This window comes from Corythoichthys intestinalis, chromosome 15 (genome assembly GCF_030265065.1).
Source record: "Corythoichthys intestinalis isolate RoL2023-P3 chromosome 15, ASM3026506v1, whole genome shotgun sequence".
Lineage (NCBI taxonomy): Eukaryota > Metazoa > Chordata > Actinopteri > Syngnathiformes > Syngnathidae > Corythoichthys > Corythoichthys intestinalis.
Window position 1 is genome coordinate 26,453,061 of NC_080409.1, and position 27,910 is coordinate 26,480,970.

General features: G+C 38.7%; 1 protein-coding gene across 2 annotated transcripts; it reads left to right on the forward strand.

Moving 5' to 3' along the window:
- The first annotated feature begins 939 nt into the window (after positions 1–939).
- Positions 940–26,946, forward strand: rin3 (Ras and Rab interactor 3). 2 transcript variants are annotated; one of them, XM_057860056.1, is made up of 14 exons: positions 940–1,108; positions 3,924–4,383; positions 7,513–7,624; positions 8,137–8,209; positions 10,844–10,935; positions 13,029–14,034; positions 16,115–16,289; positions 16,376–16,547; positions 18,439–18,563; positions 18,650–18,836; positions 21,512–21,643; positions 21,731–21,897; positions 24,409–24,523; positions 24,794–26,946. In XM_057860056.1, the coding sequence occupies exons 1-14, from the start codon at positions 1,074–1,076 to the stop codon at positions 25,063–25,065; spliced, it is 3,123 nt and encodes a 1,040-aa protein (XP_057716039.1). In that variant the 5' UTR covers positions 940–1,073; the 3' UTR covers positions 25,066–26,946. The 2 variants fall into 2 exon arrangements, with proteins under 2 accessions (XP_057716039.1, XP_057716040.1); XM_057860057.1 differs by having other exon boundaries at positions 18,442–18,563.
- The last annotated feature ends 964 nt before the right edge of the window (positions 26,947–27,910 follow it).

Genomic DNA, 27,910 nt, shown 5'->3' on the forward strand with positions numbered 1-27,910 from the left:
GGACCATTACTTGACTGAGGATCCAGGAAAAATGTTCGGGCGCCAGTTGTAACGCGTGGTGGGTAGGATACATGCATACAGGGACCAAAAAGGGGGAGAAGCTTCCACTTAGGCACATTTATTCACTAAAAATAATAATTCCACCTTGACCACTCACTTCACTCCCCTTTTTTCCATTTGACTGGAAATTGCATCCAAAAGCAGCACATCGTGGCATTTTACTTCGCGAGTTTAGGCAGCAATAAGCAATTGTTGAACACGCTACACATTTGGAAAGATAACAATTACGTCATCACTGCGAGCCCGCAAACCATGGCGCCAACTAACGGTCAAAATATGGACTAAATATTATAAAATATTGCCATTGATTTAACATTTTATGTGTTTCTAACAACATATTTTAGTACAAGAGAACAATTGTGGTTTATTAGAGCCTACATGTATTTAAATCAGAGGATCACTTTAGAAAGGAAGCAAGGCAATAGGAAATGAATTGGGTGCGTCAGGAAAGTTGAAGTGAGAGAGAAACATGAAGTTTTACATTCCACAATGTGACTTTGGATCCATCTGGAAGCCTTTAAAGGAGAGGGGAGGAGACAAGGAGGAGCCTGGACTAGCAGCTGTTGAATATGTAGGCCATATTATGAAGGGGGTGAGCAGGGTCACATTTTTAAGAGATTTTTTTTTTTTTTTTTACCTTAAATGAAATAAAATAATAATCATTATAGTAAGAGATAACCAAGCCATCATTTAGTTTTACAAAAAAAAAAACGGTGTAACATGAATAAAAGTGAAAGAGTTTTACAAAAAAAAAAAGATTTCATATGGCCAAGACAAGAGACGAAACTTGACCACATTTGACACCCACTTCCTGTCTAAGAGCTCAGGAAGCCGAGGCCAGAGCTGACACATACAAATATTTTCCCCTTATTTTTGCCTTTTTCAGCCCTGCTTGAATAAACAGGAGGAAGGACCAAGGAGGAGTGCAAGGCACAGAGAAGGCGGGATTTATGTGAAGCTGAGAACAGAACAGAAAAACTGATTGAGCAGTCTGACAGTGAACTTGAGAATTTATGATGGAAGTCAGCGTTGATTCTCAGGAAAGAGGGTGAGTTTGAGACCATCGAGATTCTGTACTTTAAAAACCTTGTGAAGAAGCTGCATTTTGTCATTGTAGCAGGGTATTGTAAATGGAAGAAGTGGGGGAGTAGTCAGGGGTGGAAGTCAGCAAGCCACAGCAGGAAAAACAGATGTGACTCACAACCTAATAAATAGGTCAATGGCTACAAAAAAAGCAGGATTGATGGGTTTACGTCATTACATTTTTATATTGTTTCCCATAGATCTTCATCATCGTATTGTTATCAGTACTAGTCATCTCCATTATGGAAATCCTGACATTTGAACATTGTCTTGGGCCAAAATCACTTTTTGACCACATAAGAGCTGTGTGTTTGACCCTCATTTACATTTTGAAGGCAGAAATCTTTGTAATGTACATACACAACTAAATGCGCTGGATTGTTTAAATCCATGTTTGAAGTTTCATTAACACGAGACAACTTCAGTGCTTTAATGGTAGAGCGGAAGATTACATCATAGTGTTAACTATTTTTAAGGCCCTCGTTGCACACATACAGAAAATAATTGTGGTCTACTTATAAGGGATTCCTTTCATTAACTCATTCACTGCAATTCACAGTGATTGACATGATTTGAACTGGGATGGCAGGCATTGAGGGATGACACTAGATGTCCAATCCAGTTTGCTTGTAAATGGCCGCCATTAAGCTAAACATAAAAAATAGAATAATTATCGTATCGTATCGGAAGAATGACATGAACATTTCTATGGAAATTTTACACATCTGTCGTCATTTAAATAGTTTTGTTTCTGCAATGTACTTCTTGGCCAGCAGATGTACCCAATTTGGTCTGACTTGCTCCATTTTGGCATTCCGAAAGCCGTAGTAGTACCACCAATCACAAGTCACAGGTATCAATGGATAATTACTCTATAATTAATCTTTACATCTGATCAAATATATGTATACTACCGTGCTGCTTCTTTTTATACTCAATAGTTTTAGGTTGCAGCATTACTTGATGCATTTAACATTTGTTACTGCTATATCAATACTAAAAAATACTCAATTCAATTTTCGATACTATACAAAGAAAATATGCCGCATTTGGTGGAAAACACAGACAAGACTGAAAAAGTAGTTTCTGCTCTTGCACTCCTCTTTAAAATAAACTGCTGTATTTCAAGCCAAAACAACTGTTGTGTTTCATAGAACAATATGTCTATCTGCTGCATAGCAGATTCATGGCTCATTAAGCCCCGAACTATTTTTAATTTGTCCCTTTTACCCTGGAAACGCCCGTTTGCAGCCGTCGTGCAACCGCTTTTGTTTCAACCCAGCCATAAAAAGGAGGTACTGTAAGTAATTATATTTATTAATCAAAATGTCGGTCATTTTTATCTTAGAATCATTAATTGAGGTATAATATTTCATTTTTAAAAAATGACTTTAAAGAATTTTAAACAAATTATGTCATAATGAAAAAAAAATGGCGTCTGTAAAAAAGTCACGGATATCTACCTCATATCTATCGATTAATTGTATTTTTTTGTTACTGTCACATTTTCCTCAATATGTTAGATGATAAATAATCGATCCAAACGTTTAAAAGGGTAAATATATGAAAAAGAATATTTCGACCACTCCATGATGTCTGCGATTTCTGCATCACGACGCTTGTTATATTACCATGTTTCACCCATAAAATTCCCCCAAAATCTGGCTGTGGCCATTCACATCTGTGTCTTCTCTTGACACCTGATGATACATGCTACATGGAGTTTTTGGATTGAAACAAGGTAAGTACAAGATAATATCTCATTAAAACCATAGCGTCTTTAATTCTGCTCTCGCGGGCTCTTGCCACCAGTTAGGGTTTTTCTGTTTGTTTGTTTGTTTGTTTTTTAATGCCCTCCTGTTCAAAAATTTTCTACCCCCAGAAAATACAGATTTTAAGCTTTCCAATAATGTATCACACATGCATATAGGACAATTTTGAAATTTGGTCAAATTGGGGGTCTCAGAGCAGAACTTCAAGTCACCTGAGTGTTTTCCGCCATATACTAGTATATTTTAAATGAACTCTTTCATTGTTTTTCAATTGGTGGTCATTATATTTGACACAAAAAAAAACTTTTTTGAAGGTGGTGATTAATAATCAAGAGAAAGTGACCTGAAAGAACCTCAAATTAACAAGGAAGTGACTCAAAATTAACTCCTAGCCTGCTACTGACACCAATAGACATCCAAGTCATTTAAAGTGTGAATGCTCATCCTTCAGTGACAATGACGGTGCTGGACGTCCAAATAATTTTGACTCTTTTTTTTTTTTTATCCATTTCATTTCAGGCAGTTACATTCATCTTCATGAATTCAGTTCTTTGCTTTCAAGAAACACAGAGAAAAAAAAGAAATAAAAACACTCACTCACGACTCTCAGTCGAAATGGATTGGATATCTAGCGCCGTCATTGATAGCCAATGAGTCAACAAGGTGGTGACCCGAAAATGGCCCAAGACAGTGTTTATGTGTTTACCAGAAAAGATATGTTTGGCTGCACCGCGTAACAAACTACTCTTAAGTGATTCTAATGTACAGGAAACTTCAACCATGCTACTTTAACCATACACCTTTTGTATGTAATCACTATGAATGAACATCTGTTTTGACAAAATATTGACCCAGCTTGGAAAGTTTTAAATCAGGGAACAATATGTTCATTGTCATCAGATGGATCATGAGAAAACAATGCACACAGGAGAGTTGTTTCCTGAGGCATACTAAAGTTGGGACACTTTGCCAGTATGGAATGCGTGACCTTCTCTTTGTCCTTCGCAGCCACACGAACAATCTGACAGGAGCACACAACCCTTCCTCCCTTCCCCCTTTAAGGCCATGTCGACCCAAGCCGCCTCCTCCAATCACGAAGTCCTCTCAACATCCTTCTAGACCTCCTCTACCTCCATCCACTCCTCCGTCACTCCCTTTAATCTCCACTCCTACTCCACCTCTCCCGTCTAATCCACCTCCTTCATCTCTCCCACCACCTCTCTCCCCGACCCCACACACTTCTGTCAATACTGAGCCAACTCCCTGCTTAACCCCTCTCCCTTCACCCACATCCCAGGCAGTGTCAACCTCACTCTCCTGCCTACCTTCGCCCTCCGTCATTTTGCCACTATCTTCAACACCAAAGTTGAGCCTTATGGATCAATTGGTGGGGAGCAGCTCAGTATGGCTTACCAAAGGACTCAGCCAAGAACAGGTCACATGCATCCTCAGAGAGGAAGATGTTGGGGTGAGAAATTTCTTTTTAGAAAAATGTGCAGTATCATTATGAAGTAAGACTTGTGGTCTTATTTGAACAAGTTTTTGCCTTATTCTCAAACCCATCTCTTTACCTTACTTTTATGTTCAAGATCAGCAAACAATTGTAAATATCAAGAGAAGTGGATTAGGCCAGTGAAAAAAAAAAATTGGCAGGATTTTTATTTTTTAAGTGAGAACTGTCACCTACCGTCATTTTCGGACTATAAGCCACTACTTTTTCCCCTCATTTTGAATCCAAAGTGGCTTATTTGTTTATGTATTTGGGTTGATAGGTAACACTTTATTTGACAGCGGCATCATAAGACTACCACAAGACCATCACAATTATGAAATGACATTATCATGGGTAAGGGTGCCCAATCCCGGTCCTCGAGAGCCCCTATCCAGCTTGTTTTCCGTGTCTCCCTCCTTTAACACTCTTGAATCAAATGATCAGCTCATCAGCAAGCTCTGCAGCAGCCTGATTTGTTGGTTCAGGTGTGTTAGAGGAGGGAGACATGGAAAACAAGCTGGATGGGCACCCATGATCATGGGCATTAATGAATGCTTATGATGGTCGTCATTTAGTGTTATCCGGCAAATAATCATCTTTAAATCCATTCAAAAGTGCGATAATTTGCCAGATGACACAAAATGACATCTGTCATAAGCATTTATTCATGCTCATGGGCGTGTCATCTCATAGTTATGATGGATTTATGACATTCTTATTGCGCTACTGTCAAATACAGTGTTACCAAATACCATAACTAGCATTTAATGAAACAACTAGAACAGTAATTGAAGAAATATTTAGCACAGGACATGAATATTGATTGTAATTTACATCTGTAGCACTGCAATGCATGCTCGGAGGCATGTTGGACGACAACAGTGTTGACAGCATGTAGCAGCAGAGGTTGACTGTCTCCCTCAAGGGAAAAGTGATGGCCACATGAAGCTTCTTGAACCAATGAACCAATTGACTGCAAAGCTTCATTTGGTTCATTTGGTCTTATGACAGTCTTATGATGCCGCTGTCAAATATAGTGGTTAATAGGTTAATATTTTTTTGTTGTAAATAACCCATGATACAGTGAGGACAGCTGTGGCTAACATTCCAGTGCGGCTTATCTATGAACAATTGCCGCTTTTGTGCCAAATTTGGTGGGTGGCGGCTCATAGTCAGGTGCGCCTTATAGTCCAAAAATTACGCAAGTCAGAATTCTGAGAATAAACTGAGAATCATTTAAAATTTGAAATGTAAATATTTCCTGTTGAAAGGGGCAGGAATGAGTAGATTTCTTAGCACAACAGATCTTGGGTCAGTCAAAAAATAAATCTCGCTGATGCCTAAATTCGCAACTTTGATGTAAACCCAATTAATCTTTCAGCCCTAAAGGAGAATTTTTTTTTTTTTCCATTAACCATGAAAAACCCAAAGCCATAGTCTTCACAGTCCTGCTGACCTGAAATATATAGGTTAACAACACATGAATACAGTGGTATGAAAAAGTATCTGAACCTTTTGTAATTTCTCACATTTCTGCATAAAATCACCATCAAATGTGATCTGATCTTTGTCAAAATCACACAGATGAAAAAGCAGTGTCTGATTTAACTAAAACCAGCCAAACATTGATAGGTTTTCATATTTTAATGGAGATAGTACGCAAACAGTCAGATTCCTGGGATGTCTGGCATGAATCGCTGTCTTTAGGTCATGCCACAGGCACAGCATCTGAATAGGGTTCAAGTCTGGACTTTGACTAGGGCACTCCAGAACGTGTATTTTGTTCTTCTAAACCATTCTGAAGTTGATTTACTTTTGTGTTTTGGATCATTGTCTTGTTGCACCATCCATCCTCTTTTTAGCTTCAACTGTTTGATAGACGGCTTCAGGTTTTCCTGCAAAACATCCTGATAAACTTTTGAATTCATTCTTCCATTAATGATTGCAAGTTGTCCAGGCCCTGAGGTATCTAAACAGCCCCAAATCATGATGCTCCCACCACCACGCTTCACGGTGGGGATGAGGTGTTGATGTTGGTGAGCTGTTCCATTTTTCCTCCACACATGACGTTGTGTGTTACTCCCAAACAATTTAACTTTGGTTTCATCAGTCCACAAAATATTTTTCAAAAACTTCTGTGGAGTGTCCAAGTGACTTTTTGTGAACATTAAACGAGCACCATTGTTTTGTTTTTTTTTTGTTAGACAGCAGTGGCTTCCTCAGTGGAGTCTTCCCATGAACACCATTCTTGGCCATAGTTTTACATATAGTTGATGTGTGCGCAGAGATATTGGACTGTGCCTGTGATTTCTGTAAGTCTTTAGCAGACACTCTAGGGTTCTTTTTTACCTCTCTGAGTATTTTGCGCTGACCTCTTGGCTTCATCTTTAGTGGACGGCCACTCCTTGGGAGAGAAGCAACAGTGCCAAACTCTCTCCATTTGTATACAACTTCTCTGACTGTCGATTGATGAACATCCAGACTTTTAGAAATGGTTTTGTATCCTTTCCCAGCTTTATATACAAATCAACAATCCTTGATCGCAGGTCTTCAGACAGCTCTTTTGACAGAGCTATGACACACATCGTACAATGCTTCTCATGAAAACAATTCTTACCAGGTGTGTGTTTTATGGTGGGCAAGGCAGCTTTAAACCACTCATCAGTGATTAGGCACACACCCGACTTAAATTGTTTGGTAAAAAATGGTTTCAATTGCTCTTTTAGTCTCCTCAGGCAGAGGGTTCACTTACTTATTTTTCCCCGTTCTGTCATTGTTTGCATGCTATCCTCATTAAAATATGAAAACCTATAAATGTTTGGGTGGTTTTAGTTAAAGAAGACACTGTATTTTCATCTGTGTGATTTAAAAGAAGATCAGATCTCATTTGATTGTGATTTTATGAAGAAATGTGAGAAATTCCAAAAAGGTTCTTTTCCATTCCACTGTAGGTAACAACCTATTAATAGAAGTGATTTCAGTACAATAACACTGTGCGGTGCATACCTGAAAATATTGTGTCTGAAATAGCCCTGTTCTTATTCCAAATAGTGTTCAACTTTCCACAGCTTGAGACAGGGTTATTTTAATATCTGGCACTTGCAGGTTTTCTTAGTTCAGAGTGCAGAAGAGCAAGGTATGATGCTGTCAGTTCGTCTGCCTGAGGAGCAGGAGGCATCGCCAGTACATAACCTGAAGGTCAAACAGCACAAGTCATGTATGTCCAACCATTTATTACTGTATATCACCTAGGGTTGTCAGAAGTATCGAAAAATATCAAAGTATCGATACTGGAAAAATATGATTTTTGATTGCAAAAGTAGGCATAGTGAGTTACACTGTATTTGTTTTTTGCATGCCCATGAGTCATCAGGAATTTATTATTTTGGGGTAAACTTTGCACTGCTTTTGATAGTAAAAGAGGATATTTTTGCATTTTCCTTTTTAACACATTGGCTGAGCTGTCATTGACGAAGCGAGGCATCCAATTATTTTGAAGTGGGAAGGATGGCAGCGAATAAACAAAGGTCCTGCCACCCTCCCAAATTGTTTGGATGTCTATTAGTGATAAACATATTTAAAGAATGAGTTTTAAATTTGTTTTTAAGAGCCACGTGATTGGACGTCAATCATTGTCAATGTCCCTGAAAGGGTTCTTTAAAAAACAATTTTGGGTTAGAAACAATAATGTGGATACTGCAAATATCACCTGTGATTCTTCTCCCACAGTTCTTCACTTAGATGGTTCCGTTCTGGTTTTTGATGACATCTACAAACTCATCTACTTCTACTGTGTCAGCAGGTAACACACACGCACACACCTTCAAGCACTAAATCAGAAAAATAAAGTGGTGAGGCACACCTCTTAATTAAGTAATTAAAGTAATCATTGTTTGAAGGACTTTGAGCTATTTTTGATACAATTCCTGTTGGTGAAATCACATTAGCACACTGTAAATGTGATGTACACAGGTAAACAGTAAATATCATGTGAATAATTACCTAATTTGACTAAATAATTACAATTAAATGGGTGGCACATGTAAAAAGAAAGAACGAAACAATGAAGGAAAGATAAAAAATGAAAGAAACAAAGTGAGCGAACAAAGGAAACAAAAAACAAAAAATAATTACTATCACCATTGCAGTTAATTTATGGACAGATTTGAGTAGATGAGCAGTGTAAGGAGAAGACCTGTATTGTTACACTTGTGGTAGATGAAATCTTTCTTGATGTCTTTTTTAAATGACTTATTATTATTATTTACAGTCGATGATTGCTATAACTTGTTTTGGCTGTGTACAGGATATGCCTTTGAGTGTTGTTGTACTGGCCTTTGCGCATATTAATATTTACATAGTAATAATAATTATATAAATAAATACAGTAAATACAATTGACTAATTTACTATTTAAATAAGGCGAATCAATGCTAATGTTTCTTTAGAATTGAATGGCATATCCTATTTTATAATAGCATTAGCAGGTGGGTTCGAAAAACAAAATACTAGTGTATATATATATATATACATATATATACATATAGTTTTTTTTATATTTTAATCCTCAGTATGTGACACTTTCCTTGTTACGTCTTTTTAATGTTGCAGTTGGCCTCAACTGGAGAGTAATTAGCATCATCAATAATTATGTTTTTTTTAATTTTTTTATTTTTTAAATAAACATGCCTCCATGTTTAGATGCCCGGCAAACTTTGACAAAGGTCCAGCATTTCTCTTTTTAGGGGTGGAACGTAAACTGCAATTAAAAATGCGTTTCGTTTACTCAGTTTCCTTTTTGTAATAATCACAATTAAGGTGTTGTATCCATACTCTTAAATTAAGGTTACCTCAATACCATTTGTTGTTGTTAAAGAAGCATATTCATGTATTTCACTGAAGTCACATTAACTGTCATCCATATGATGTCATAGATTATACCTATCTGCATACTCCCATCTAAGTTATGTAGGGTGACCATATTTTGATTTCCACAAGAGGACACTTGGCCCGGCCTCGAGATACTTGAATTTTCCTCGAAATTCACTCAAAGATGCCTATATCATTTTAATATATTTAAAGTGTGCCTCCTCCATCTGGATGGAAAAATTCAGTTTAATAATAAAAAAAAAAAAATGTGTGTGTGTGTGTATATATATATATATATATATATATATATATATATATATATATACACACATATATATATATGTGTATACACACACACACACACATATATATACACATATATACACATATATATGTACACACACACACATATATATATATATATATATATATATATATATATATATATATATATATATATATATATATTTATATATATTTATATTTATATATATACATATATATATATATATATATATATATATATATATATATATATATATATATATATATATATATATATATATAACCAAAAGACACCATTTAAATTCTCAGGAGTTACTCAACAGGCTTATTATTCCTAAAAAAATATTTGAACAGTAAAAACGAATCAAATAATGATTAAAAAAATATATATATATATATACACACACAGAGTAGGCTATTTGCGAACTAAACATTTTTATAAATTACTATCACGACAACTGTCATTGATAAATTGTTATCCCCACTTAATTGTTATTCTCATTCAACGTTCCCAAACAATAACCAAAATAAACTGACAAACGATTCAACCAGCATGTTTCCAAACACAGCAGTTCAAAACTAAATTTCCCATAATGCTTAGCGGGGCTTAGCTCACTAACAGCTACCCTATTAACGAGCACCGGTAGCCGAGGCAAAATCAAACATTGCTATAAAAGTTTACAATTATCGCCGGTGCAAAGATGCGACACCAAACGGATTTTAACAGATCACACCAGTACAAAGCGCTGACAGAAGTCAACAGTTGCTGAAAATAAGTTTAGCAAGTGTACATGCCAATAGCCTGTGAGCTCCAGTAGTGAAGATTGTTTGTTCGTGAATGATGACTGACAGTTAACGCCATGATAACGCCAGTCTGCGACTGCGTACACATGCGCAAATTCTTATTCAAAGTAGAATAAAGGTATTTTCGACTTAATTACTCTTTTGGGTACATGAGTATTTGATTATATACGTATTGATTGTAATAAAAGCCTTAACACTGAGCAGGCATTCTGGAAACATTTCACTGGCAGCTCAGTACCGTTGTATTTTGTGTAAAGCGTCAATTTCAACAGACGCTAATTGGTCCCTGAGAAAAATAATGAAAACTGGACATTTTCATGAATTTATAAAACCCCGCCGGATGCCTGGGACAGGATGTGAAAAGTGGACATGTCCGGGCAAAAGAGGACGTTTGGTCACCCTATGTTATGTCATAGTGGAAAAGCGACCAATTATTTTATAGCATTCCGTAACATTGTTTGTTGTTGCGTTAAATCAGGGACATTCTGGCTGTGCCATTGAAGTTACCACAAGCCATTTCATTAGCAACACAGAAAGAGGAGCTGGAGATCATCTCTGCTATGTGTACAGGTAATTACAGTATGTGCAACACATAATATACAATTTACTTTGTAAAAGGTGTTAAAATTTCAACTCAATATCGGTACTAAAAAATATATTCATTACTCAAAATTAGGGCTGTAAAATGATTTAAATTTTTAATCCAGTTAATTACAGCTTAAAAATTAATTAATCGTAATTAATTGCAATTCAAACAATCTATAAAATATGCCATATTTTTCTGTAAATTATTGTTGGAATGGAAAGATAAGAAACAAGACGGACATAAACATTCAACATACTGTACATAAGTACTGTATTTGTTTGTAATAACAATAAATCCACAAGATGGCATTAACATTATTAACATTCTGTTAAAGCGCTCCATGGATAGAAAGACTTGTAGTGCTTAAAAGATAAATGTTAGTACAAGTTATAGAAATTTTAAATTAAAACCCCTCTTAATGTGTATGTTTTAATAAAATGTGTAAAATTTTCAATCAAACAAAAAAACTAGTAGCTCGCCATGGTTTATGTCATTAAATACACAATGCTCATTCATGGTGCTGAAACCCATAAAATCAGTCGCACCCAAGCGCCAGCAGAGGGTGACAAAACAATAAACACAAGTAACAAGTGGACATTACACTCTGCTGTCATTTTTATCTGTTTGAGCGGGGCATGTGCGTTAAATGCGTCAAATATTTTAACGTGATTAATTTAAAAAAATTACCGCCCGTTAACGCGATAATTTTGACAGCTCTACTCAAAACTCTTTAAAAGAGTTTATTACTTGTTCAGATATCTCATCCACTTGAACTGGGAGGGTGGTGACCCTTCTACTTCAAACGGATTGGACGTCCACCGCCGACAATGGCAGTCAATGAGTCGGCAAAGAAAATGCAAAAATAGCTTCCAATACTATCAAAAGTACTGGAAAGTCAAATTTACATACCCCGTAACCAGTGTTGTTGATAACGGTGTTAGAATGTAACGGCGTTACTATCGGCGTTATTTTTTACAGTAGTGAGTAATCTAATTAATTACTTTTCTCATCTTGGCAACGCCGTTACCGTTACTCAGGATGGAAAGGCGTGCGTTACTATACGTTGCTATATTGGTTGAATGACGCGATATAAGTCTGAGGGAGACGGACTCACCGAGACAACAGAGCAGAGAAGCTGTGGGGAGGAGGCAAAAAAGTTGTGACGCCGAGCAAACGCGATGCTAGGTGGCTCCAACAATACCTGACTGTAGCCGATAGCCTACAAACTACGCCCACATGATATGGTAGATATGGTAGACATGGTAGATATCACACATATATATAGAACTAGATGTGAAATGACAGACACGGGGGCGTTAGCAACATGTACAGTATAGAAACTAGATGTGTTAGAAAACAGCTGCCATCTTAAAGCAGTAGACTTCTTAGGAAGGCTCTGTTGTAGAGAACCTTCCTAGCGAACCTAAGTAACTTTTTATCTAAAATACTCCTAAATCAGCAAAATCTTGACTTGAATCTATCTTTAAATGATGAAACAGTTTTAAAACTTCCACATGTCAAAAGTAGACAGAAGAAAACTAATGCAATAATGGGAGCAATTTTAACAACTTTCAACAGTTGATTCAGGGTAAAAGGGTAAATTAGGGTAAAGAATTGGGCTAGGGTCAATTGTCCCAAAAACCTTTTACACTTCACATAGTGTGAGCTAAGTTTTTTTTTTTTTTTTTTTTTTGAGGGAAAAAACAAAACAAAACATGAAAATTATCACCAGTTACTTTGCCAAGTAACTAATTACTCTTACATTCAGGTAACTGAGTTACTAACGCAATTACTTTTTGGGAGAAGTAATTTGTAACTATAATTAATTACTTTTTTAAACGTAACAATACATTTTACGGTGACTTGTGCTGTTGCAAAAACAAATAACTAAGTATTGATACTTTTGCAATCAAATATCGTATCTAGATATATTTCAGTTCAATATTGACACTTCAGTACTTTTCAATACTTTTAACAACCCTACTATGTCTGTGTGTCCGTCTGTTTGTCTGTCTATTGTAGCTATCTATCCATATAGTTATCGGAACTATTTTGTATTTTCTATTGTGTCTTGCAGACTTTTGGACATCAGATATTAATCAGAAGACCAAAAACCAGAACCAAGGTTTTGATCAAAGTCACGAAAATGATTATATGTACATCAACCCAATGACTTTGTTGGAAAAAGAAAACAAGCAGCAAAAAGATTTTTCTGAGTCCAAACTAGTAATCAACACGCCTGAAAGCATAATCCCCTACTTGCTCAATGGCGAATCCCTCCCTAAGGAAAACAACCAGGTCAAAAATCAGGTTAAAACTAACTCTAACCAGGACACAAAATTCAAACGGCCTCCTCCCAGGCCTCCTAGCCTAGGATCAGGCCCAGGGATGGGCTTGCTCTTCTCATCTCCTCCTTTAGACAAATGTTGTACTCCTTTGACCTCTGCGGCTGACAAAAAAGAGGAAGGAAAAGTGGGGGTAGGGGACAAACCAGAAAGGAAGACGGCATTGATGTCACATCCTCCATCAAGGCCTCCTGTCCCACTGCAGAGTCGAGCCCACCCCTTGCTGCCTCCTGCTCCTCTCCGTCGCACTTCCTCAAGGAACAGTACAGATGGTTGTGAGAAGGGCCAAAAACCTGTGAAGGGAACAGAAAAAGAAGGGGAGGGACTAAAAGAGCAAGGGAAAACATGTCTTTTGGGTGACAGTGTTGAACTGTTAAACACTACACCTCAAGCAGAGGCTAAACAGGATAATATGAAGGAGAAAGGGGATGAAACCTATATGGGCAAGGATAAAGAAGAAGATAAATCAATTGGTCCTCCATCTTTAGTGAAGAGACCCTCACGACCGGTACCTCAGCCGAGAAAGAAACCATCCCTATCAGACAGGCCTGGCAGTGGGTCGGCCAATCAGAATGTTGGGAAAAAAGTAGGCCCTCCCTCCCCAATACGAAGGCCAGATGTTTCACTCTACTCTCCCCAGGGGTGTGCCATGATGGGAACAGATCCCGACACCTACTCCAACAGCAGCACTGAAGAAGAAGAGGGAGAGACGACCCAGGAGCAAGATCAAAACCACAGGTTGGTATGGAACAACTAAATGAATGCTGGTGTCATGCCTAAAACACGACCATTGTACATCATATTTTGTGTTAGTGATGGGCTATACCAAATATGCATTGCAATGGAAAAACTGCTGCTTTTAATAACTAGCAGTTTCCCTACAAACTCACAAACCAATCCATCAACAACAAAATCTGATTAGTCAGTCTCACTCTTTAAACATTACCCTTAAATTCATATGCACAGAACATTTCCCTGCTACACGTTGTATTTGATCAAATTTTAATCTACTTAAGTTAAATATTTTGAATCTAATTAAAGAAGGAATTAATAGTAGGATGTTACCGCCCTCTAATGATAGATCATTAAAAACAAATCCAATAAACAATATGACAAAAAGTCACTTGCAATTAAAAAAAAAAGGAATAATAGCTAATGTTAGAAATACAGTAAGGGGAGATGTGTGTTTTTAAAATGTTAAGTAATAATTCATATATTTTTTATACCCAACTTGCTAGTAGTTCACTTGACTATCCTATGGAATGTAATGTGGGCTGATTTGCCCTCATTGTATCAAAATTAATCAAATGGAGACTCACATTTAGGTTACAGTAATACTTCACTGTTGAATATGTCACTACGGTCATTTTAGTGATTTTTTTTTTTTTTATATAATGCGGTATGAACTTTGCTTTTCTCAAACAAGATGTAGCTATAACTTTCCATTACAAAGCATATTCAATAGTGCTACAAAGTTCTTTTTATGTGAGATGACAAAAACGCCATATTTATCGTTTCATATTGCACATCAGCCACTAATGCTTATATCGTCTCTCATTATCTGTTAGCACCTACGTTACCTGGATAAGTCCTGCCTTTCGCAATCGCCCCTTCTAAAGTACTTTGCTTTGCTTCGGCGGCGTGCTCGTCTTTTCTCGTGTCCTCCTGAGCGGCATGTTTTTCATTTAATTCGTCGTGTGCTTCGGGATGCACGTTTCTTAAGTGTTTCGTGAGGCTTTTGGTATAACCAGAATATCTGACAGTTTCGGCACAAACTGTACACTTAGCCTCGTTGCTACTTATTAAAATGAAATATGTCCAAACCAGACTTCTTTTACGATCTGTCGTCGATGCCGCAGCCATGCTACCACTAGCTTCCAAATGTTTGTTTGTTGTGACTGTGTTGGTGCCTCGTGAGAGGGGCGGAGGAAAAGCATGCTGATCGACATATGATAGGGACGTAAATGGGGGCGGAAGCAGACACCAGTGCTCTGCTTATGTGCGTGCACTGCTTACGTGCGTGTAGAACGCGAAAGGCAAAAGTCGTACAAAAAGTGCACAAAAATATACCCAAAAAACAGACAAAGAAAATATAATATATTTATTCCAAATATCGATACTTTTGCTTGGGGATCGATACCTAAAACTTAACGCGCTGGATCGAAATATCGATATTTTGGTATCGATCCGCCCATCCTTATTTTGTATGCTTTTGTTATGCTTGCATGAGAACATTGTAGCATAGAACATCATTGTTATATTAACCTGTTTGAGTGTGCCTTCCCATAGCTTTGACTATTGTAGACTGTATCACAATATGCCCAAATATGGACTGTTATGTTCCTGTGTTTTCCAATATGCCCTAAATGTGGTTTATCAGACTGAGCTCATCATCGTTCTAGCCAGAGCCGGTGTTCAAGGTCATAACTTAAGGTGTTTTTCCCCTACTAGAGATGTTTTCTGTAACTTGAGATGTTTTTACCAGGATATGCTATAGTAAGTTTCGGTTTTGTTTCTATGATGTCAACCCATAAATAGAGGCATGCTCTGCATTTCTCTTTTGTCCACATGCGGAGAGGACGCTTTGTGCGTGGCTTCGCTTCTGTACCCGAGTGCTCTTGTTCATAAAGCCTTCGAAGCAAAGCAATCCATGGTTGGGGTCTGATCATTTCTCATCGAGCTATCGAGTTGAATCTTGACTTGGAGTTCAAAGTTGAATTTCCCTGACAGCTGGGAAACGAGCACTCACAGTAATGTATTTGTGCAACAAATACCTTTTATGTGTGGACTAAGTTTACTTTTTTTTTTCTTTTTAAAGTAACCCTTCAGAAAATCGCTGCAACAAAATAAAGCGTACGCCAACTACCATCATGTTGGGTAAAGCACGTTCCCGCCTGTCTGGTGTTATTACCGGCCTCATCAGTCACGACCGTCGCCTCTCACAACGCATTGTGGAGCTGGCTAGAGATCCGCTGAGCTATTTTGGTAACCTGGTAAATGCGTTACCATGAAATACAACCATATATTTTTCAGAACTTCCAACACATAAAATTGATTCGTTTGCATGTGTAATTTGTAGGTGAAAGAGTACCGAGCGTTCACCCTTGAGACCATGTCCAACCACTCCACCTCCACCGAGCTGTTGCAGGAGATCAGGCAGATGATGACTCAGTTAAAGAGTTACCTGCTGCAGAGTACTGAGCTGCAGGCCATGTTGGAGCCACAGCATCAATATTCACAAGAAAAACTAGGTATGGCCTTTGTGGTTTAGTTTCAGCGTTTGCTTTGTCCGATTTGCCGAGAATATACATGGCGGAAAACATAGACAAGACTGAAAAAGCAGTTTCTGCTCTTGCACTCCTCTTTAAAAGAAACTGCTTTATTTTAAGCCAAAACAACTGTTATGTTTGATAGAACAATATGTCTATATGCTGCCATAGCAGATTCATTGCGCATTAAGCCCCCGAACTATTATTAATTTGTCCGTTTTACCCTGAAAACCCCCGTTTACAGACGTCGTGTAACCGCTTTTGTTTCAACCCAGCCATAAAACGAAGGTAATTAATTATATTTATTATTCAAAATGTCTGTCGTTTTTAGCTGAAAATCATGAATCGATGTCTCATATTTCGTTTTAAAAAAAAAAAAATAATAATAATAATTATTCACTCACATATTTTAAACTTTTAAACAAATTATGTCACAGTGAAAAAAATGGCGTCTGTAAAAAAGTCTCGGATATGTACCTCATAACTATCGCTTAATTGTAATTTTTTTTGTTACTGTCACATTTTCTCCGATATGTTAGATGATAAATAATCGATCCAAACCAACAAAAAATGGGGGGAAAAAAACATTTAAAAGGGTAAATATATGAAAAAGAAACTCTCGACCATTCCTTGATGTCTGCGATTTCTGCATCGCGACACTTGTTATATTACCATGTTTCACCCATAAAATCCCCAAATAATCCACCTGTGACCATTCACAGCTGTGTCTTGACACTCAGTGATACATGCTACATGGAGTTTTTGGATCGAAACAAGGTAAGTACGCGATAATATCTCGTGAAAGTCATGGCGTCTGTAATTCTGCTCTCGCGTGCTCTCACTTCCAGATAGGGTTTTGCTGTTTAAAAAACTTTTTTTTTTTTTTTAAATGCCCTCCAGTTCAATTTTTTTCTTCCCACAGAAAATTGAGATTTTAAGCTTTCCAATGATGTATCACACATGCATATCGGACAATTTTGAAAGTTGGCCAAATTGGGGGTCTCAAAGCGGAACTTCAAGTCACCTGAGTGTTTTCCGCAACATACAAATTACAATATGAAATTATGCAATAGAATTTTCTATAGAAAGTTCTAATTCTGTCTGTATGACATATGGCAATTTTACATATCAATTTTTCCATTTTAGGCAAAAAGGTGTTCAAAGGTTTGTAAATTGGAGGCCGTATGGTTTAGCAGGCAACAGGAAAGAAAACTTTGTCATCAACCCTTGACTGAACTGACTGACTTGTTTAAAAAACAAATAAAACATGCAGGGTGTTTTGTGTACTGTATACAGTCATCCATCGCTAATTTGAAGCTCATCTTTCGCACCCTCAGTGCATCACAGCTTTTTAAAAAATATACAGTTTTTATAGAAAATATTTCTAAAAACGTATTTATGTGCACTTCATTTACATCTACGCATGTATGTACACTTACACACACACACGCCCCACACGTATCAAATGAGAGAATGAATGTACAGTATCTATTATTTATATTTTATTTATGTTATTAATATTTTATTTACATTTCAAACAATTCTTTAATGTTCTAATGAGAACAGGCATTTACAGTGGGGAGAACAAGTATTTGATACACTGCCAATGGGTTTTCCCATTGACTGTGTATCAAATACTTGTTCTCCCCACTGTATAGTGTTTTATAAGCACTTATTTATATTATATATACACACACAAAAAATGTACTTATGTTACGTTTTTCACTTTACGCGGTCAGTTGTGGTCCCCGTTAACAGCGATAATGAAGCGATTACCGTATGAAGATAAAGAATAAAAGTCTGTCTGCATGTGATTTGCAACATGTCCTTCGCAAACATACAGCCTTGAAGTTTAATTTCTATATTGACTCAGCAGAGAGCATCGTCGAAGCTGCTCTGTGTAAGAGCGTATTGAAGCCACTGAGAGAGCCTATTTACTGCAATCTGGAAAAACTGCACACCAATAATGGCAGCCTGAAGCAATTGGCACAGAACCAGGTACTATAGCAATACATTTCTATTCTGTGTTTTAATAATTTCATGCTCAACTGCTTAATTAATTTAGTTAATCTTTTGTGAGCTAGTCTGTAGTTCTCAGCAGTACCACCACAGCTCTGGGAGTTACCACCGCTGTCCCAGAAGCCCAAGCTATGGAGAAGATAAGCATGAAATTTAGTAATCTGCATCTTGAGTATTCTCCTGCGAAGAAAATTGGCATACTGCTGAAGGCCTGTAAAATCATCTATGACTCCATGTCTGTAAGCTGTCCAGGTAAGAGCAACTACTTATCAAACATACTGTTTTCACGTGTCACTGAACACACTACAACATCAGATAGAGGGAAAGTAACAATATTTAGGATTGGCCAGCAGATGGCTTTTCTGGCCCTATCGGAGAACCACTGGTAAGTACATATACCAGGGGTCGGGAACCTTTTCGGCTGAGAGAGCCATGAACACCACATATTTTTAAATGTAATTCCATGGGAGTCATACAATCTGTTTAAAACTAAAAATACAAGTAATGTGTACATTTTATGTAATTTCAACACTTTTAAAGTACAATAAGTCCCTCAATTCTGAACATTGTTATGCTGTTGCTAATCAATGATGAGTATTTATTACCATTAATACGACTTCAGGTGCTGCATGGTTTTGCTGATGGCTTTGTAGTCTGGATGATACTTGGTGGGGTTAAGCTTCATGCAGGCTTTGAGAAACGTATGCCCGGAGCACCATCAGTGCACACCAAAACAAGTTTATCCATCGGTAGATTTTTTTCTTGAGCGAACTCAGTGAAGGACTTGAATAAAATACCCCTCTTGTTGTCCCTTTCATAATCAAAACCTTGCAATCACGCTGACCTGGGATAAATATCTTACGTCGGGTGACTCATCCAAAGCGAGAAATTAAAAACGGTGCTGCATTTATGTCCTTATGACCTGCTGAAAAGCACGATACTCACCTTCTTTTTTTTTTTTTTGCCATATTCTGAAAAAGGTTTCTATCAACACGGAAAATCGAAACTGGAAACGAGGGAAGTTTACTTGCTTATCTCATGCACATGCGCACATCGGCCGCTATTTTCGACAGAAAAATACGGCAACCCCACTTGAACAGTGTTTCTGCCTCATCTGCATTGTCTACGCAATTGATAGATAGACACAACAACATGTATGTTTGCTACTTTGCCTCTAAAATTACTACGAACCAGCTTTCTAGTCGTCTGTGACCGTCACCGTTTTGCGCAATGCGCTGTTACTAATCTGCCCTGTTTGGTAATGCGGTGCTCCAAACCGTAGTCGAGAGTGGAACAGCGATTTCCGTGGCTCGTTCGTCCGGTTCGGGGAGGTGGCGTAGTGTATAAAAACACATAGATGTGTCGCTTTTTATCGGAGACTTTATTAACACAAACAAAAACCAGTGGGTTACGCCCAGCCACTCAACACAGCGCTTCTGCGCAACTCTCTCTTTACACCTGTCTCTTTCTCACCTTACGCTCATCCACTTCTTTTTTTCCACTAAATTGGCAATGCCGGTCATATTGAAACGGGACAGCGGCCCCTTGGGGATGCCAGTAACAGCTTAAAGGAATATAACAAAACATTTTTTTTTTTGAATAGTTAAAGGTTTGTCTGCGAGCCAGATGTAGCTGTCAAAACAGCCAGATCTGGCTCGCGAGCCATAGGTTCCCGACTCCTGACATACACCATAGCAATGAAACAAGTTCATGTGACTAAAATCATTGCATTTTGGTGTACCTTAACCCTTTTACAGTATGTACAGTGGTCACTACAGAGAGAAGCCATTCAGTGTCATGTGATCTCATGTATCAATGTCCTAGCATATTGCATCACACCTATGCATCACAAAGCTTTCATCACATGGACTGGGTACTCTTTATTATGACACAAAGAACAACTGAGAACAGTATATAAAGCACAAACAAATAGAATTCAGTGTCAGATTGTCAGCGATTCAGCATATGTTTGCATGCCAACCAGCCATTACTGATTGACCTGATTGTTTCCTTTGCCTGTCAACATCAATAAAATCCTGTGTCTGCAATACGCAACTTGTTCCTCGGTCTCGTACATGACATTCAAAAGTTGAGACCTTTAACACTTTAAATGGAAAGTGACTTTCGGGTCATTTAAAATAACTGAAATATGACCAAATATTTATAAATTAATGCAATATTAATAAAAACTAAATAAAATTAAAATAATTTCTTAAAAAATCATAGGATTGCATGCCATTGATGGTGATACTGTAAACGTCCAATTGGTTTAGACCCGACAGACTGCTTGTGAATGCTGAGGTTTCAGTCCCATCCCATGTACACCTCAGCAATGTATCCTTTTAAGAGACTTATAAGAAAAGCATTTTGAGTCGCTACTCACACCAGCTGTGATAACATGTCACACACATAGCCACAACAAAATGTTCCACAGCAAACAGATGTAAAAATGTCAGGGACATGACCTAAAATTAATCGAGCTGCTTGACTGGACGCTTAGTTACCAAACCCAGATTGTTGACTGTGTTATTTTACAGTTTTGATGTATGTTCCATTCCTGAATGTGCGTCTTTAGTTGTATGGGGGACGGGAAACTGATAAGCATATGCTTCATCTCGTCCACCTATGTCGTCTTCTTCGGTTCCTTCGGGCAAATTATATCACATTTTGTACTTGTCAATGATTGTCAATGATACCGATGATGATGACAATAAAATTCCATAAATTATCGCCCCAACCACTCAAAATGGATTGGATGTCTAGTGTCGTCATTGACAGCCATTGAATTCAATGCCTGTCCTGTAATTCATGCATAAAAGGGTTCAATCTTGTTTTGGATTTACTTTTTGAGTAATGTTCCCCAGTAAGTAAATATAATTTAACCATCCTCTCAGGCGGTGATAACATCTTCTGCATGATTTCTTTAGGGCGGGCCCATGGTGCTGATGACTTCCTGCCTGTAATGATGTATGTCCTGGCTAGATCTAATCTGTCAGATTTACTGCTGGATGTGGAATACATGATGGAGTTGATGAATCCTGCGCTAACAATAGGAGAAGGTACAGTAAACTACATGACATGGTCCTTTTGAATCAAATATATGGTCCCTTTAATGATCTTTAATTGTAATGTCTATGCATATGTAGGGTCATATTATTTGACGACCACTTACGGAGCTCTTGAGCATATTAAGACTTTTGACCAGGAGAAGTCAGCTTCACGTCAGTTCAGTAGGGAGATTCAGGACTCCATCCAACGTTGGGAGCGACGACGTACACTCAACCAGGAATGTTCCAGCCAAAGATCGGTCCAGGTCAACACACTAATGTTCTAAAGCATTAACTTAAAAAAAACACAAATCTCTACACTGAAATAAAATTGTGAGCAGTTACGAATGTACAGTATATAGTAGTATTAGGGCCACATAAAGAAAAAAAGGCCGATATGAATAAAGTCCATCCATCCATCATCTTGTTCCGTGGTCAGGTCGCGGGGGCATCAACTTTAACAGCGAAGCCCAGTCTTCCCTCTCCCCAGCCACTTCAACCAGCTTCTCCGGCAGATTCCCAAGGCGTTCCCAGGTCACTCGAGAGACATAGTCTCTCCAGCGTCCCTGGGGCCTCCCGCCGGTGGGACATGCCCGGAACACCTCTCAGGAGAGGCGTCCAGGAGGCATCCGAACCAGATGCCCGAGCCACCTCAGCTGGCTCCTCTCAAAGTGGAGGAGTATAGGCTCGACGCAGAGTCCCTCCCGGATGACCGAGATTCCCACCCTATCACAAAGGGAGAGCCCGGACACCCTGCGGAGGAAACTCATTTCGGCCGCCTGTATCCGGGATGTTGTTCTTTCGGTCACGACCCACAGCTTGTGACTATAGGTGAGGGTAGGAACGTAGATCGACTGGTAGATCGAGAGCTTCGCCTTTTGGCTCAGCTCCTTCTTCACCACTACGGACCGGTGCAGAGTCCGCATTACTGTAGATGCTGCACCGATCCGCCTCTCAATCTCCCGCTCCATCCTACCCTCACTCTTGAACAAGACCCCAAGATACTTTAACTCCTCCACTTGGGCCAGGATCTCATCCCCGACCCAGAGAGGGCGCTCTACCCTTTTCCGACTGAGGACCATGGTCTCGAATTTGGAGGTGCTGATCTTCATCCAAACCGCTTCAGACTCGGCTGCGAACCGCTCCAGTGAGAGTTGGAGGTCACGGCTTGATGGAGCCAACAGCACCACATCATCAGCAAAAAGCAGACATGCAATGCTGAGGTCACCAAACCGGACCCCCTCAACGCTTTGGCTGCGCCTAGAAATTCTGTCCACAAAAATTCTGAATAGAATCGGTGACAGCGGGCAGCCTTGGCGGAGTCCAACCCTCACTGGGAACGAATATGACTTACTGCCGGCAATGCAGACCAAACTCTGACACCGGTCGTACAGGGACCAAACAGCCCTTAAAAAGGGGCTTGATACCCCGTACTCCCGGAGGCCCCCCCCCCCCCCCCGAGGCACACGGTCGAACGCCTTCTCCAGATCCACAAAACACATGTAGACTGGTTGGGCGAACTCCCATGCACCCTCGAGGACCCTGCTGATGGTCCACTGTTCCACAGCCGGGACGAAAACCACACTGCTCCTCCTGAATCCGAGACTCTACTTCACGACGGACCCTCCTCTCTAGTACCCCTGAATAGACTTTACCGGGGAGGCTGAGGAGTGTGATCCCTCTGTAATTGGAACACACCCTCTGGTCCCCCTTCTTAAAAAGAATAAATGAATAAAGTCAAATGAAATAAATTCAAATTACAACTTTAATCGTGTAATATTAGAAGATTAAAATATTAGTTAATAACATTACAACTTTTTTCCCTTAATATTAAGTATGATTACATTACATTACAATTCCTGGGCATCTCATAATGTAACATTACGATGTTTCTGCTGTTATGTGTTATGTCGTATTGCGACTTTAATCTCATTTTTTTCTTGAATGTTATGACTATCGTAATAGTACGATTTTACCTGTATATAATCTTATATTACAAAGTATGACTATTTTTGTAATATTGCTTTTTTTTCTTGTAATATTGCAACTTCTTGTAGTATTACATTCGTGACTTTATTCTCGTAATATTATGACTTCAATTTCATAATATTTAGGGCCCGAGCACTAAGCGTGTGAAGGCCCTATTGTAATATGACTTTATTCTCGTTGTCCTTTTTTTCTGTTTGGCCCCAAGACTCCGTTTTACAAATCAATATTCCATTAGATACTTGACAAAAACAAGTTTTTATAATATATGTTGTATCCTCAGAAATTGTGACTATTTTTAGATCATTAAAAAAAAAATTCCGACCTTCCGACTTCGCTAATTGCCGCAATGCCACGCTACTCAAGTCTTTTTCGTGGTTGAAACAAGCAGCCAGCAATCTTACAATGCCTATTTATTTATTTTATTGGATACATATTTTTATACTGGAGTGCCATGTCCAATTTCGTTGTTCACAATGTTCCGTTGTTGACAATGACAATAAAGACCTATTCTGTCCCAAAACATCAAAACATACGGTATATACACGATAGGTTTAACAAATTTCAAGTTGACAACAAAGAATTTCGAGTTGGCCCTTGCAACCTTCAATCTCTCCGAAACCGGCACTCAGAGAAAAAAGCTTGGACACCAATTATTTAAACCCTTTTAATTTTGTATCAACGACAGCAACATATACAGAAGTTTGTGGTGGTTTGATAATACACTCATTCCATTTCATTCCGACTGCATGTTCATGATTGTAACTCTTGTGTTTGTGGGTGTTGTGTAGGACTTCTTGACAGTTTGCTGTCCCGATACTGGAAGTAATCCCAAAACTCTCGGCATCCTTCCTACAACCACGATCCAACAGCTCACTGAAGAATGTGCTGCACGCTTTGAACAAGGTAGATATGGGTAACATGTGGAGAACCCAGTTTATAATTGAGGAAGTGCCAAATGCTCAGCAGAACCCTTACGAGATTTGTTTTGCTACCGGTTTTTCTGGTACAGAAACCAGCATATGCTGGATTTCCTTTGTTGACCAACAATAGGGCGGCTTGAAAAAAAGCAAAGCACCGCACAATAGTGCATGTCAGCAATACCTGAATAATGGCAATTTCCATTATATACAGATTTTTTTTTTATGTGGAACAAATATTTTTTCTGTCCTTCAGATTCATACATTCTCAGCATCCATGAAGATGGTGTCCGTCGGCCGCTGGCCCCTGGAGAGCTGGCGTTGACTGTGAAAAACAAATGTCAACCAGGAGCATATTGCTTCATCTATCACCCCTCAGACCACGGACCAGTCCAACCAGCCTGGCCTGGACGCAGTTGTCCCACTATCCCGCCGCCACGACCACCCCCACAAAGTACTTTCCAAAACATTTCAGCAGCAATCAATATTGAAAAGCCAGAAACAGAAACAAGCCTAATTAGCTGGTAATTTTTTGCATGTACAGTGGGGCAAGTAAGTATTTCGTCAACCACCAATTGTGCAAGTTCTCCTACTTGAAAAGATTAGAGTGGCCTGTAATTGTCAACATGGGTAAAATTCAACCAAGAGAGACAGTATGGGTAAAAAAAAAAAAAAAAAAAAAAAAAAAAACAGAAAATCAAATTTTTTAAAGAATTTATTTCCAAATTAGAGTGGAAAATAATTATTTGGTCACCTACAAACAAGCAAGATTTCTGGCTGTCAAAGAGGTCTAACTTCTACTAACGAGGTCTAACGAGGCTCCGATCGTAAACTGTATTAATGGCACCTGTTTTAACTCATTATCGGTATAAAAGACACCTGTCTACAACTTCAGTCAGTCACACTCCAAACTCCACTATGGCCAAGACCAAAGAGCTGTCGAAGGACACCAGAGACAAAATTGTAGACACCAGGCTGGGAAGACTGAATCTGCAATAGGTAAAACGCTTTGTGTAAAGAAATCAACTGTGGGAGCAATTATTAGAAAATGGACATACAAAAAAAGACATACAAGACCACTGATAATCTCCCTCGATCTGGGGCTCCATGCAAGATCTCACCCAGTGGCGTCAAAATGATAACAAGAACGGTGAGCAGAAATCCCAGAACCACACGGGGGGGACCTAGTGAATGACCTACAGAGAGCTGGGACCACAGTAACAAAGGCTACTATCAGTAACACAATGCGCCGCCAGGGACTCAAATCCTGCACTGCCAGACGTGTCCCTCTGGAGAAGCCAGTACACGTCCAGGCCCGTCTGCAGTTCGATAGAGAGCATTTGGATGATTCAGGAGAGGACTGGGAGAATGTGTTATGGTCAGATGAAATCAATATAGAACTTTTTGGTAGAAACACAGGTTCTTGTGTTTGGAGGGGCAAGAATACTGAATTGCATCCGAAGAACACCATACCCACTGTGAAGCATGGGGGTGGAAACATCATGCTTTGAAGCTGTTTTTCTGCAAAGGGACCAGGATGACTGATCTGTGGAAAGGAAAGAATGAATGGGGCCATGTATCGAGAGATTTTGAGTGAAAATCTCCTTCCATCAGCAAGGGCATAGAAGATGAGACGTGGCTGGGTCTTTCAGCATGACAATGATCCCGAACACACAGCCAGGGCAACAAAGGAGTGGCTTCGTAAGAAGCATTTCAAGGTCCTGGAGTGGCCTAGCCAGTTTCCAGATCTCAACCCTATAGAAAATCTGTGAAGGGAGTTGAAAGTCCGTGTTGCCCAACGACAGCCCCAAAACATCACTGCTCTAGAGGAGATCTGCATGGAGGAATGGGCCAAAATACCAGCAACAGTGTGTGAAAAGCTTGGAAAGAGTTACAGAAAACGTTATTGCCAACAAAGGGTACATAACAAAGTACCGATATGAACTTTTGGTATCGACCGTATACTTATTTTCCACCAAGATTTGCAAAAAAAAAATTCTTTAAAACTCAAACAATGTGATTTTTTTTTCTTTCCACATTCTGTCTGTCATGGTTGAGGTTTACCCATATTGACAATTACAGGCCTCTCTAATATTTTCAAGTGGGAGAACTTGTACAATTAGTGGTTGACTAAATACTTATTTGCCCCACTGTAACTGCAACAATGGTGCTGAATGCTAGCTGATTTTGTCCCGATTTGGTGTCTCGATAAAGCAAGCATTTCTCAACTGTTGTTTCTCTTCGGGCCATATTCTTTGTGTGCACTGTTCAGATAAAGTAGAAATTGACAGCTGCGTAAAAAAAAATAACATGGGGTCTGGAACTCCCGTGTTTAAATACTTTGTTGTAACTGCAATACAATCATTTTGTTGTTATGCATTTCGTTTTTAATAAACCTGCATCTGGCAAGCCTGGGTTGTACCCTATCTCTCTGCAAATGTGAGTTTGGAAAGGCTTCACCTTGAATAGAATAAACAGTAAAACATGGAAATATTAAATAAGCAAGCAATGCTCAAAAGACTTCATACGCTTTAAATGATTACCAGGTTCAGCACCAATATATCCTGTAAGTGAGTCACCTACTTATTTCCTCATTCAGGGGTTGCCACAGCGAATCACCTTTCCTCATCTCTCCCTCAACAGTTTATCCTATGTACTTAAACTCCTGCACTCTCTGCTCCCTGTTAAAATAACATTCCACTGGCCTTCTTTTCATCCTTATATTTACAGAAGTATTGTCTTCCTCCGACTGACCTTCATTCCCTGCCTCTGCAGTTCATATGTGCCAAAACATCTTTAGGTCCTCTTCCAACTGCTCCTGCAGAATATTGCACGATATGACCATATACAATCACAAAAAATGAACAAACTACATTTCTATCACCAAAATTGTCAATAGTGGGCTTGTGAAAACTCCTGTGACATTTTATATGATTAAAAGTTGTATAAATACTGTAAATGTGACTTGACTTGGATGTCCAAAATTTTATTCTCAGAGCCACTTTTAGAAAATAAAATCAAAGGATGCAAGGGCCAACTTGGAAATCCAATTTTATTTTTTAAACAGGGGATCGGAATCAGGTAAATATAAACTCATTGGCTGAGATAGATGTCCAATCCATTTTAAATGTGACTCAAATCGGAGTGGACGCCTGTTGCTGTCAATGGCAGTGAAACATGAACGCTCAATGCAAGACATCCCAGTTGAAATAGATTGATCTCTATAACTGTCAATGGCAGTGAATGTACGGCTGCAGCTATCGAATATTTTAGTAATCGAGTAATCGACTGAAAATTCTATAGATTAATCGAGCAATCGGATAAAACATTTTTAGGTAAAGAGCAATTATAAATATAGATGAGAAAACAAGAC